Source organism: Micromys minutus (assembly GCF_963924665.1).
Source record: "Micromys minutus genome assembly, chromosome: 23".
Lineage (NCBI taxonomy): Eukaryota > Metazoa > Chordata > Mammalia > Rodentia > Muridae > Micromys > Micromys minutus.
In genome coordinates, this window is record NC_137958.1 from 30,356,585 (window position 1) to 30,368,339 (window position 11,755).

An 11,755-nucleotide genomic window follows, 5' to 3' on the forward strand; every position below is an offset into this window, starting at 1 on the left:
AGTCGGCAACGCTGTTTTCCTCAGGCCACGCCTTTGCTTCTAGAATGTTGAGAGGTCTGTTCTCTGTCTAGTAGCGCAAAAGAGGCTGGGGCTTTAAACCTAACAATATCACATTGCTGGCGATGCAAAGAAACCTAAATAAACCAAATTCCAGAACTTTTTCATACTTTAGTTTTTCCCCAAATCTGATTCCCAGGAACAATTTTCTCTAAGGGTTTCCAACAGAAGGAAGTAGAATGGTGGCCCAGGACCCTGAGTGGAGCCGGGCAGGCCAGCACTTCCAGAGGACTCCCTGCCTCTGGCATCTCAGCACACGGAGATAAAGGTTTGATAGGAAATCTCAGGCCGGGTTCTCCGTGAAAGTAAAAACGTTATTCAGATTGATGTTGTAGGAGGATCACTTTACCCTCGGCCCCTGTTATTTCTGCGGTTTCCACTTGATAAGTCCCAACTACAATTTAAATTACTGATGGTGACTTCCAATCTTCCTTAAGTGAAAATGTCATGGAATTGGCAGAGGAGAGCTAAGAATGGCTTGAAACAATGAGTCATTCTGAATACCCAATGAAAATAAGTGCTTGGAGGTTGCACTGGCATCTGGAGACCTTGAAAAGGGTGAACAGTTACTGAGTGTGGGCACGGAAAATACTTCCTGTGGTGGGTCAGGCACGTTCCTCTATGCTGTAGCCAGAGGAAGAAATACAGGCTTCATGCCTCAAGCAGATGTAGAAGGAAGAGTGACCACAACTCAGGATGGTAAGTCTTCCCTACACCTCAACCCTGTCTCTTCGGGCACTTCATGGCATTCAGATTCCGTGCTTGTGACCTGTACACTGAGGCCTGAACGGTGCACCAGAACAAACAAATAAATGGTCTTGACCTGAAAATGGCGAATGAGCAGAAAGAATTGAAAACTCATTCAAGCCCAAAGGGAGAGACTCTTGAATAAAAATAGAATTAAAGATTTTGAAGCTGCACCCCAAATCTGTTTTACTTGTTCTGATTTAACAGAAATATCAATTTTAATTCACTTTGTTTGGAATCTGAGCTTTTCGGATATTAGATTTTATGCCAAGAATATACAACACTTAAAGAAGCCATAAACATTTTAATAAAAGTTTATTTATGAACCTAGAAATAGGCAAATTTCTAAAGAGCAATACAGAATGTTTACAATATTTTGTATTTTTTTTTTGCTTTTTTATTTAAAACCACCCTGTGTTTTGATTTCTATTAGCAAATAAAAATGGAGCTAAACAACAATCCTCTGAACTCTGGGTTCAAAGCCTGAATATTTTTAGTACTTATTTTGAGCATGTAGCAAAATAAACGCAATTAATTTTCTTGGACACTTATCTACTTGGAGCTTAGCAATCATTAACTTCACATTATTCTGACACAAATAATAATCAAATGGCCCACCTGAGCAGCTAGAAATCAGGAACTATCATAAAGTGAGTCAGTAGAATTTATCATTAATATAAAACGATACCTAAGTTAATGCACATGTGTATTAGGCTCCAGTAGAAATATGTGACAGCTTCACTCAAGGAAGTCCTAGTATAAAGAATTCATGTGACAAGCTTATTAGGAAACTATAGAGGGAAGAAATGGCCCTACATGGGACCAAGCAAAGGAGCCCATCATCACAGATGACATCAAACGTACCCACTCCTCAAAGGCTGACCCCAGGCTCTCTGGCATCCTTCTGCTCTCCTGCTTGCTTTAGAAAGCTGCATTTAGGTAACAGCAGGGTGTGGTAGTCACATTTACTATGACTGGAAAACACTGGAAAAACATAGGTACAGCCACACTGACTTCACGCTGACTCAGTATCTCTGAACATGGGAGTCATAATAAGTCACTAAGAAACAGTATTCAAAACATATGATGTGGTATGATTTCTGAAAGAGGAAAACTCCATGAATCTTCAATGGAGAAGACCATTAGGAATGTCAAGATGCTGGTTATCAAAGTGGTACCCCAAGGCATTAACTGCAACAAATTCAAGGCCCATGCTAACTTGCATCATCTCAGTTTAATAATCCAATAAATGACAAAAAAGACAAACAATGAAAACAGCATCATATAGCACAGCAACTTTGTTTGGCTCCCTCTGGACAGAATCTTCAGTCTTCCCATGGTTTTACCTAGAAATCCAGTTGTAGAATCAAATTGTGAATCCTATGAGAAAATACGGAAAATAGAATAAATTCTAACATTCTAAACATGCACATTCCAACACTCACATACTGCTACCAGTACGTATTTTTAAAGACAATTTGTATGTTTAATCAATTCAAGAATCTATTAGCTTGGGAATCAGCCTGATTGCTCCATGTAAAATAAAGGCGTCCTCTCGGTGGCTCTTCATTTTCCAATAGCCATTTCTTTCAGTTCTTAAGCATAATTAACAAAGAACAAATGACTTAGTTTTTTCTTATTCCAGTCATGGATGAAAAGCCATTAACAATAAAGGTGAACAATTTGTGTGATATTAAGCAAGGTTTTGTCCACTTTCTGTTAAGGCACTATTTTCCATGGTCAAATGTGTGAGTGTTTAGATACTAAGACTTCATATAAAATTTAATACAGTTAGCACAGAACATGATAGAGCCTTTGTTTAGAAGCATGCAGTATAATTTACTAGTGTTAAGAGAGAATACGGAGCAACAAGTGAGAGGATTTAAATACAGATATGAAAATGCCAAATTAAATTAGAGCCAGGATAGCCTTTAGGATGAGTAGACTAGGCACAGATTAGCAATGATGGACTTGCCTTAAGATTTCACTATCCTGAGATGAAAACCAACACAATAGGGCTCTGCATAATTCAGTCTCCACACACTCATGCACTTGAAATGTGTGCTGTGTCACAGGAGTTACTATATCAGAACCACTTGGGATGCTTTTTCACAAGACATATGCCTGGCTCCTCTCCCTGAGATTCTGGATGAACTCATTTGAAGAAGGAAGCAAGGATATCTATCTGTCAAAGCATACGGCTTTCAGTATCACGTTTGCTCTCAGTCATTCCTGACTGCACGTAAAGAAACAAGGGAAGGCCTAGAGGAGCTGGGCATCTGAAGTCAGCGTTAATGATGGGAAGCCCGCTCTGAGAATAAAAGGCGCATGCTCTTCAGCTTCTGTTAGCCTAGAAATAATGGGACCGTGGCTACTTAAATTTGTTTAGTATATTGTCCAAGGGATTTGTCCAGTAGTAATCCTTAGTAAATAAAGCTGAAGTAAGGGTTTGTTAAGTGAAAAGCATTTAGTTGGTTGGATATAAAGTGCTTTTTGATTGCTTGGTTAATAAATTACTAGTGGTCTACCCATTAAGATTTCTAAGACCACTCAAAATATCCATTAGTCTTCAGACTTTAACAGTGCTTTAAAGCCAGGGTTAAATAAAATGCACTGGCTTCAATCTTCATTTCTTATTTATATCTTAGACAAGAACAATGAAAAAATACATCTGACAGAAATTGTAAACTCATTATATTAAAATGGAGTGGAATCCGTCAGGATGTATAATGTCTGGGTCTCCCTTTAAACTGGATGGAAATAAAAAGTGAGGGCTGGGGAGAGTGGTAAGAGAAGGAGCCAGGGAAGCTGAATATATTTAACATACATTGTAGAAAATACTTGAAAAATTCAATAAAATATTATTACGCTGTGTGAAATATATCCTACAAACAAACGAGTTAACAAGATTTTTTTTTTAAAAGGAAATTCATTATTCCTGGTGAACAGACTAATTTTGGAAACATCAGGGAAATTTTCTTAGTTAAAAATCATAATGCTTACCATTTCAGCTAATAGTTTGTTTTGATTTTTAACTTCATGGCCTATTTCAATGGAAAGCTATAAAGAAGAAAGCACAGACATTACTGCTTATGTTAAGGTGTTCAAAGGTGATAAGGTAAAAGTGGCAAAGCCATACTAAACGTATTTAATTTTGCAATGAAACTATTCTAGAAATATCTACTCTCTCCTGATACTGCGTCCAGTGAAATTATTGGAAAACTCCCCACTTTCCAATGATGAACATTTTTTCTTGTGTCTTCCACACATTATTCACCCCCTATGTTAACATTCTCTTCCTGTCTCTCTTATTCCAGGATAGTTTGTTCTGTGTAGTGTGTTTGTATTTATTTATGGTCACATAAAATATTGTATATTATGGTCACATAAAATCTGTATATTTTAGTAAATACAAGTACTCACATGCAGACACATACATTTAATGGTCCCCCAAAATAAGGCATTTATTTGAGTTTAAGTCTAGACATTATTTTAAAGACATTTGCTTTAATATAATAAATTGTAAAATCCCTTAAAAGTTAGTATTATGTATAGCCTAATATTATACAAAGTCTGAGCACGTCAAGCAACAATATAACTAATTACAGCTGCTATGCAAAATTATACTTAATAACTTATACAACAAAGTCACCAAAGGTTTCCCTTCTAGTGCACATGGCTAAATACAAATCCTGAAACCCTTGGTGAGCAACTTTAAAGGTTCTAAATTTAATGTGTGGGAAAAGCTTACATAATACTTTTATGAAATTATATTATTATTAAGGAGATCATATCAGATGTGAGGTTTTCTTCCAAACTCATCAGCTCAGATGATAAAGCAGGCATCCCAACCTACCCAACTACTCTGAGCTTAACATTCATGTCAAGGAAAGAAATCTCCAGAAAAATCACAGCTTTCTTCTAGCACAGAATCACACTAATCAACCACAGAGGAATTTGTTGGCACAATTGTGGTTTAAGACATTCAATTCTATGTCCTTCCCAATGTTTAACTTTTTAACAGTCTACCTTATTGGGTCCATAGACTAAATCATTTTAATTAAGATGACTTTGAAAATAACACCATATATCAAGACACTACTTCAGTACAACCTAAATACAACTTTCCAAAGAATGATATTAAATACCAATTACATGTGACAATGTGAGCTTCTATTGAATGCTTCACAGGTGTGTAGTATGTTTATTGCCATGGGAAATCAATGATATATACTTTTTAAATCATCTTGTATAATTCCTTTAACAGAAGTTTACTCAGTCCTGCTGAGAAGGAACTACACTTTTGTCACTTTTGTCCTTATGATCTTTGTTCATAAGGAATGAGTTAATACCAGATGCAGCACTGAGATAAAGCACGGAGAAGGGCGGATACAGCACTGCATCTTCCCTGAAGAAGGAAGATGATGTCAGCACCAAAGGCAGTTTGAGTTTTAAAAACATGGAATGGGGCACAGCAGTTTACAGAGCACAAAAGGCAACTCTCATTTGTCTGGCCGTAAATCCATACACATTCTGGATGTGTTGGGAAGAAGCTCTGAAGATCATATAGAGAAATCAATCTACAGATTCTAAAGACTTAGGAGAATCTAAAGACTTCTGAGAGGGCAAAATGCACTTTAAATTAAATTTAAATTTATTTAAATTCTACTGATAGCTGTGACAACATTATGAAGATCAGGGGGAGCTGAGACAGGTCCAGGGATTCTTCTAGGGATCTATACATAAATGTCAGGGTCATGTTAGAGAGACATGGTAAGGTCCAAGATTCAAATGAGGCTCAAAGATGGAAGTTTGAAAGACTAGCAGAAAAGGCTGGAAAAGTTATTTCACTGGATCCCCAATGCTCTGAGTACTGAAATTACTGGAAAATAAATTTAAAATTTCTCATTCTTCTAACAGTGACATTTTCTCTCGTCTCTTCCTTACAATACTCAACCTACTTGTTAATATTCTCTAGTTCTCTCATTTTTGCACATTTTCTCTTTTATTCATATAAATACATTAACCTGTATATTCCTTACATTTCACAACATACAAGCACCACAGCACCAAGTCAAATATGCATACCCATTTAATAATTCCTTAACAAAATACGGCATTTCTCTGATTAAGTCTAGACTGATTATTTTAAATATTTTTTTTCTTACCCTTCCTGTGATGACAGTACGTTCTAAACTATGAGTTAAAGTGAGTATGGCACTGGTTCTGTACTTACAGATTTTATCGCTGTTACTTTGCTTCTCAGACTTTCGGTGAGTCTGTCATTCTCTTCTTCACAAGCATTATATCCACTACTGGCATAGCCATAGTTCCCGTAGCTGCCAGGAGGTGCTCCATCACCTACAAGGTTTAGAGGTACACATGTAGGGCTGCACAAACAGGAGCTACTTTGGAAACCTTAGTAGTTACAAAAAGCTGAAAAAGACCCCCGGAGGGCACTGCAGACGACATACATCTATTATAGCAACACTGCAAACCAATTATTACAAATTAGAACCAGATACTACAACAATTCTTTTCACATCCTCTTTTAGGCAGAGTATGCATTTTCTTCAATACACATTTATTGGTCCTTTATTGATTGCTTAAGAAATACTAAGGCGCAGATATACAAGAATATTTGGAAGACATTTGTTGCATACTAGAGATACATGTTTTAATAAAGGACATAAACATAGCACCATGCACCCATCAAAGAAACTTGGTTACAAGAGGAAAAGGAGAAAGATAATGTACAGGGAGGGTTCTCATGGCAGAAAGATGGTAGGTTTTTTTCCTAGCACCTTTTACCTATAATAAGCAAATGATGGAAACCAAAGAACAAAGTGAAGAGAGGGCCACAGGTGAAACCCTGGGGAAGAGACACAATGGCTTGTAGAGGCCAGTAGCTGAAAGTCTCAAGAAGTTCACTCACCTTCCAATCAACATTTGAGAAGCTACCACATGTCTAATCTATTTCTCTACTATCTTTACAGAACTTGCTTCTAGGGGATGATGTGGAAGACAGAAGAATTCATTAATGTCTACTATAGTACTTGGCAACCACTGGGAAACAAACACAGTAAACATTAGGCAACAAATCCATATATAAATGCTCTGGGACTGAGGATGCTTTGCCAAGTCTTAATAAACAGTTGTCATCATTTTTTTTTGTAAAGGAAGAAAGCGGGCCACATAGTAAAGAAGAGTGAGCCTTTAAAATAAACAATAAAGAGAACCATGAAAGAACTGTGACCCAAATTATTCAGTATTACTAAAATAAATTCAACATGGCCAAGGCAGTGTACTGAATGGGCTTCTGCCCTCCCGGATATGAGACTCTCAGTAGAATGGCTCTTTGCTCTCCATCAGCCTTTGAGAAGCCACACTGTTGGATGGCTCTAGAACTGTAAGTTTTAATTAATACTGAGACTGCAAAGCCCCCAAACTTTGATGTAGTCTGACTGACAACAAGCATAGTATGTATTAAAGGGACCGGATTAGACTGTGGTTACAAGCAGATTCTCTAATGGCCCAGGAAGGCAGGAGAAAGGGACACCCTTAACGCTATGGGCTACCATAGGCTCAAACGGCAAATGCAGCAGTAATGACAGTAAGGACAATGATAGCAACAGCGACAGTGGGTACTCATAAGTCCTCTAGCTGAAGAACGGCTGTGTGTGAATGAGAAACCCTTTCAAAGCACAGCAAAATTTGAAGTAGCAAAACTATTGGATTCTTATAGCTCTGACTACTTAACACCAACACTGACCTCTACATTGAACTATAAAAGCACAAACCGGATGTATTCATTATTATTCTAGATCTACATAAACACACAGGTACCCACCCCCACAGTACTTAAGGAAACTCTGACAAATGAACTGAAAAGGACAATGCTCCTTTATGGTTAACCAACTTTGTCAACAGCAGTGTGTCCTACGCTTCTCTATCATCTTGTATCCAATGAGCACTCTCTATCTGTCAGACGCCTGCATTTCTCCCTGTATCACAAAAGCCAAAACAAAATGGTAAAAGATTTCAAACAGAGGGGACAGCTGCATACTTCCTGGCTGGCATGCTCTCCCTGAAGTTCTCCACACATCTTTTCAGACAGATTAAAAGCTGGCGGACTGGGCATAATCATTTTCCCCATTCACCAACTGAAATCAACACTTAAAATATTCTGTGAAAACTCAAACAAGATCTAAGATTTTTAATTTGTTCTATGTGACTAAGAATCTGGGTGTGACATATTGTCCAGTAACTAATTCTGGATTAGATGAAGTTAATCACTGGACAACTTCATCAATGAATTTGTCAGAAAACAATGACTATTTTGTTTTATTTCTTTTGTTTTGACTCGTGGGCCTATTTTAAATTTTTAAATTTAACTTCAGAGTTTTACTTTGTTCTTTTAAAGCAAAATGTCCCCCCCACCAGCTTTGTTTTTTGGTCCAGAAATTTTTAATGCAGTTGCAAATCTGATCTTTCTTCACACTATCTTCCACACCCACACAGAAAAAACAAAGCAAACTCAGCTAAAATAAAATACTACAGCTGCTATTCCAACTGAGACCCAATTTTTCAGTGAGAATTAATTACTACTATGCAGAACTGTAAAAAGGCAAGTCTTGAAGGTAATCTTCAGCTGATGTCATTCCTGAAAAGTGCTCCTTCCTTGGAGCAGGTTCTATCAATAACCAGGCCAATTCATTTAGCAGCTCATCTGTAATGAGGCAGGTTTGACATAGGTATGACTGTTAGACTCATTACTGTTTCAAATTCAGGTCAGCATACAATGGTACTTCTAAAACTCTTCAAAATTTAAGCGATAAGCATACTTAACCAAATAATTACCCCTCTTCTCCATCACACTTCAAAAAGAATTAGAAGGGGACTCTAGCCTGATGATTCTAATTTAATTAAAAATCTAATTTAACATCTGAGTAATTCTAACATACAGTCAAAGATAAAAACCCACTGTCAAGTCCGTGATCTACATGTATTAAAAACAGTACACACAAACAAAATTCCAATAGGCCAGTGGCCTACTGATGAAATGTAAACTTCTTGAATAGGCAAAGACCTCTAGAATGTCTCCGGGCCCTAGCTTCACTCAGAGTGACTTCGCCACCACAATCTCTTGTACACATCATTCATAACGATCCTGAATCTTGTCTGGTCGTGTTTCCATCTGGGACTTACTTCTCCCAATCCTCACTGTCACCGGCATCCTTCAAGTTCTCTTGGCCCCAGGAGGTCCACAATGAGGCATTTGTTATGAAATTCCTACTGCATTCACTATCTGTTGAACTTAACTTGTTCGGGGATGAAAACTTATCACCTTGGATCATAATTTGTCATCTGCTTCCGAAGCAATCTGTCTTCTGCTCCTCGGTAACACTAGAAGCTTCGGGAAGCACATGGTGCGTCACAATAAATGTCTGATGTCATTAGTGATGGAAAATTTTTGGGCATTGTTTGAAAGTAGTTCTTTGGGTTATTTGAGATGAACTACTTTCTTTCAAAGATTGCAAGCATTCATAAAACTAAATCTACAAACTCCTTTACATGTAACCTGTAAATCTATATTACTGGCACTGTTCACTGGCCTTATTTTTCAGTGGTTTAAAATTCCTCACATTCTATTCCTATAACAAACATTATTAAAAATATATGTCTCCACACTGCCCTGAGTACCATATACCTTCTTATATAACTAAAAATCCCAACAGGCTGTGAATTATGAGTTGCAAAAGGGGCTTTATTTATTTTTCATACCTAATTTTAAGTGTTTATCCATTCACAGCATTAAACACATAAAACTTTTTACAAACTATGTTTTTATTATTCCAATTTATGAAAGAATGGCAACCTTCATTAATATTTCATATTTTTCAAGCACTCTGCCTTTCCTTCTTTAAAACATTGTTAATAAAGAACTTCAGGACCAGAAAAAGTATTCTATCTAATTATTTTGTTATTATTATTTCTTCCCCTGATCCATATGGCAAGAACAAGTGTTAGTCATCAAAACTATCTTCTCTTGCCCTTAGCAGGAGGACAAGGTCTAGGTCAGAAATGTTCCAAGTAAATCGCCTTTGACCCAGACCTTTCACAACAGGCACTCTAACAATGACACGTAAATTTACCTTTGTAACTCACTGTTACCACACTAACACGTCGTTATTAGTATGCTTAAAGCTTAACACCCAACCCCCAAATGTCACTTCTTTTAAAAAAGTAGTAAAATCCAGAATGAGTAAAGCAAAGGACACAGCAAGGCTTGGGAAATACAAATACGGCTACTCCTAAAATTTAGCACATAGGGAAAGAAAAACTTAAGGCTACTAACCAACTCACCACTTCGTGCAACCTACCATACAGGTTTAAACTTTCTAAATTCAACTTAAGGAAACCGCTCTCAACTGGGACAAATGATGCGAACCTTCTCCAAAGAACCTAAACAAGTCGCTTTGGAACCCAAAGTCACTGACAGAAGGCCGGTACTTTCCGCCCACACCCCTACTCCCGGCTCAGCAGGTCCTAGGGTCCCCAAACTTCGAACCTCAGCACTGTTCTTACCCAGGCCTGCACGCCTCATCCTGCCAGGAGAGGAAAAGGCCGGCAAGGAGGAGTGGGTAGGAAAGAGCCAGGGTCACCCGACCTCGGCTTCAGTCTCAGGGCTCCTCAGAGCACCAACTTTTTGCCTCAGAGCGCCACGACATCAGTAAAGTCTAAACACCGCGCCGGTTTATGTCGTCACCGGGACACATATAGGCGCCCTGCAATGAGATTATAGTTGCATTCTGGGAAATGTAGTTTTCTGTCTTCTGGGGCACTGGGTGAGAGAGGCGTGGTAGGAACCAAGTCTGGAGCGGGCGGAGCTTTCTGAAGGGTAGAGAGAGCTGATGTGGCTGTAGTCCTGTGAGTCTGGGTCTTTGCCTCTTCCAGAGCTTTCCATACGGCACTTTTTGATATTAATGCCAACTTTAACCCGGGAGAATTATTCCTCCCTGACCTGGATGATGGTTGACTCATCTTTCCTGATTTTCCCTTGCACTCCTGCTCACCCCAAGTCAGGGAAGAAAAAGTGCAAACTTTGTTGGAGTCTCATCTTACTGTCTGAGCCTCTAAGCAGGAGAGGAAGATCAATCCTCTTCCTGATCCTGCCCAGTGGAATAGGGGGAAACAAAACAAAACAAAACTGTATCCCTTAAGCACAACGTTGAGTAGAGAAGAAGGGAGTCTCTTAATCCTTGTGATGTTTAGCTTTTAAACACTCCCTCCTACTTAGACAGTTTAAAATGTACACACAAATACCTAATACTTGATTGCATGGAGTCTATTTATGACTTAAGAGTCTGTTGGGATGTGTGAAACTATAATTGTTCGTTTAATATCAAAGGGCCATTATGAGGTTACATAAAAATAATGATTTTTCAAAGCTGAGTTATTTACTTGCCCATGATAAGATGACTTACAGTTGTATTGCTTCTGTACGGCATTGATGTCATATTTACAATAAAGCTTTCTGAAACTATAATCTTTGAAAAATAGTGTTTCCCATTATAAACACTGACCATATAAAACAATTCTCAACTTAAACATTGACTATAATTATAGCTTAAGTCTCTGCTTTAAGGCTGCATCTGTAAAATACACTTGAAACGATTTTCAATGAGATATATTAACTGGGAAAATAAACTATAATAGAATTAAAACAATCTTCATAAAGCTAAAGCAATTCACCATTCTCCAAAAGCAATGCGATTAAATGAGAACAGGTCAGGGGTAGATATAATTCAATGAGAGAAATAATAGGCTTCCTTCTTCTGTGATGGTCATTCTCAATACGCCAAATTTGTCTGGTATTCAAAAGATGAGGCACAAAGTAGATTTAATTTACAGAGTAATAATTACTGATCTATCACAGTTGGCAGAGTGT

The 11,755-nt window shown here is 37.8% G+C and overlaps 1 protein-coding gene across 1 annotated transcript; it reads right to left on the minus strand.

The window, feature by feature from the left end:
• Positions 1-1,197: 1,197 nt before the first annotated feature.
• BET1 (Bet1 golgi vesicular membrane trafficking protein) lies at positions 1,198-10,547 on the minus strand. The gene is made up of 4 exons (XM_080936544.1): positions 10,393-10,547; positions 6,041-6,165; positions 3,808-3,864; positions 1,198-2,184 (listed from the first exon to the last, which is right to left on the minus strand). The coding sequence occupies exons 1-4, from the start codon at positions 10,409-10,411 to the stop codon at positions 2,029-2,031; spliced, it is 357 nt and encodes a 118-aa protein (XP_080792670.1). The 5' UTR covers positions 10,412-10,547; the 3' UTR covers positions 1,198-2,028.
• Between the last annotated feature and the right edge of the window lie 1,208 nt (positions 10,548-11,755).

Excerpts from the sequence above, each read along its gene's own strand:
- BET1 (XM_080936544.1), bottom strand. Across the intron at positions 3,865-6,040 it reads AAGTAACAGCGATAAAATCT|CTTTCCATTGAAATAGGCCA; the intron begins GTAAGTACAGAA and ends TCTTCTTTATAG. Across the intron at positions 2,185-3,807 it reads ACAAACTATTAGCTGAAATG|GATTCACAATTTGATTCTAC; the intron begins GTAAGCATTATG and ends ATTTTCTCATAG.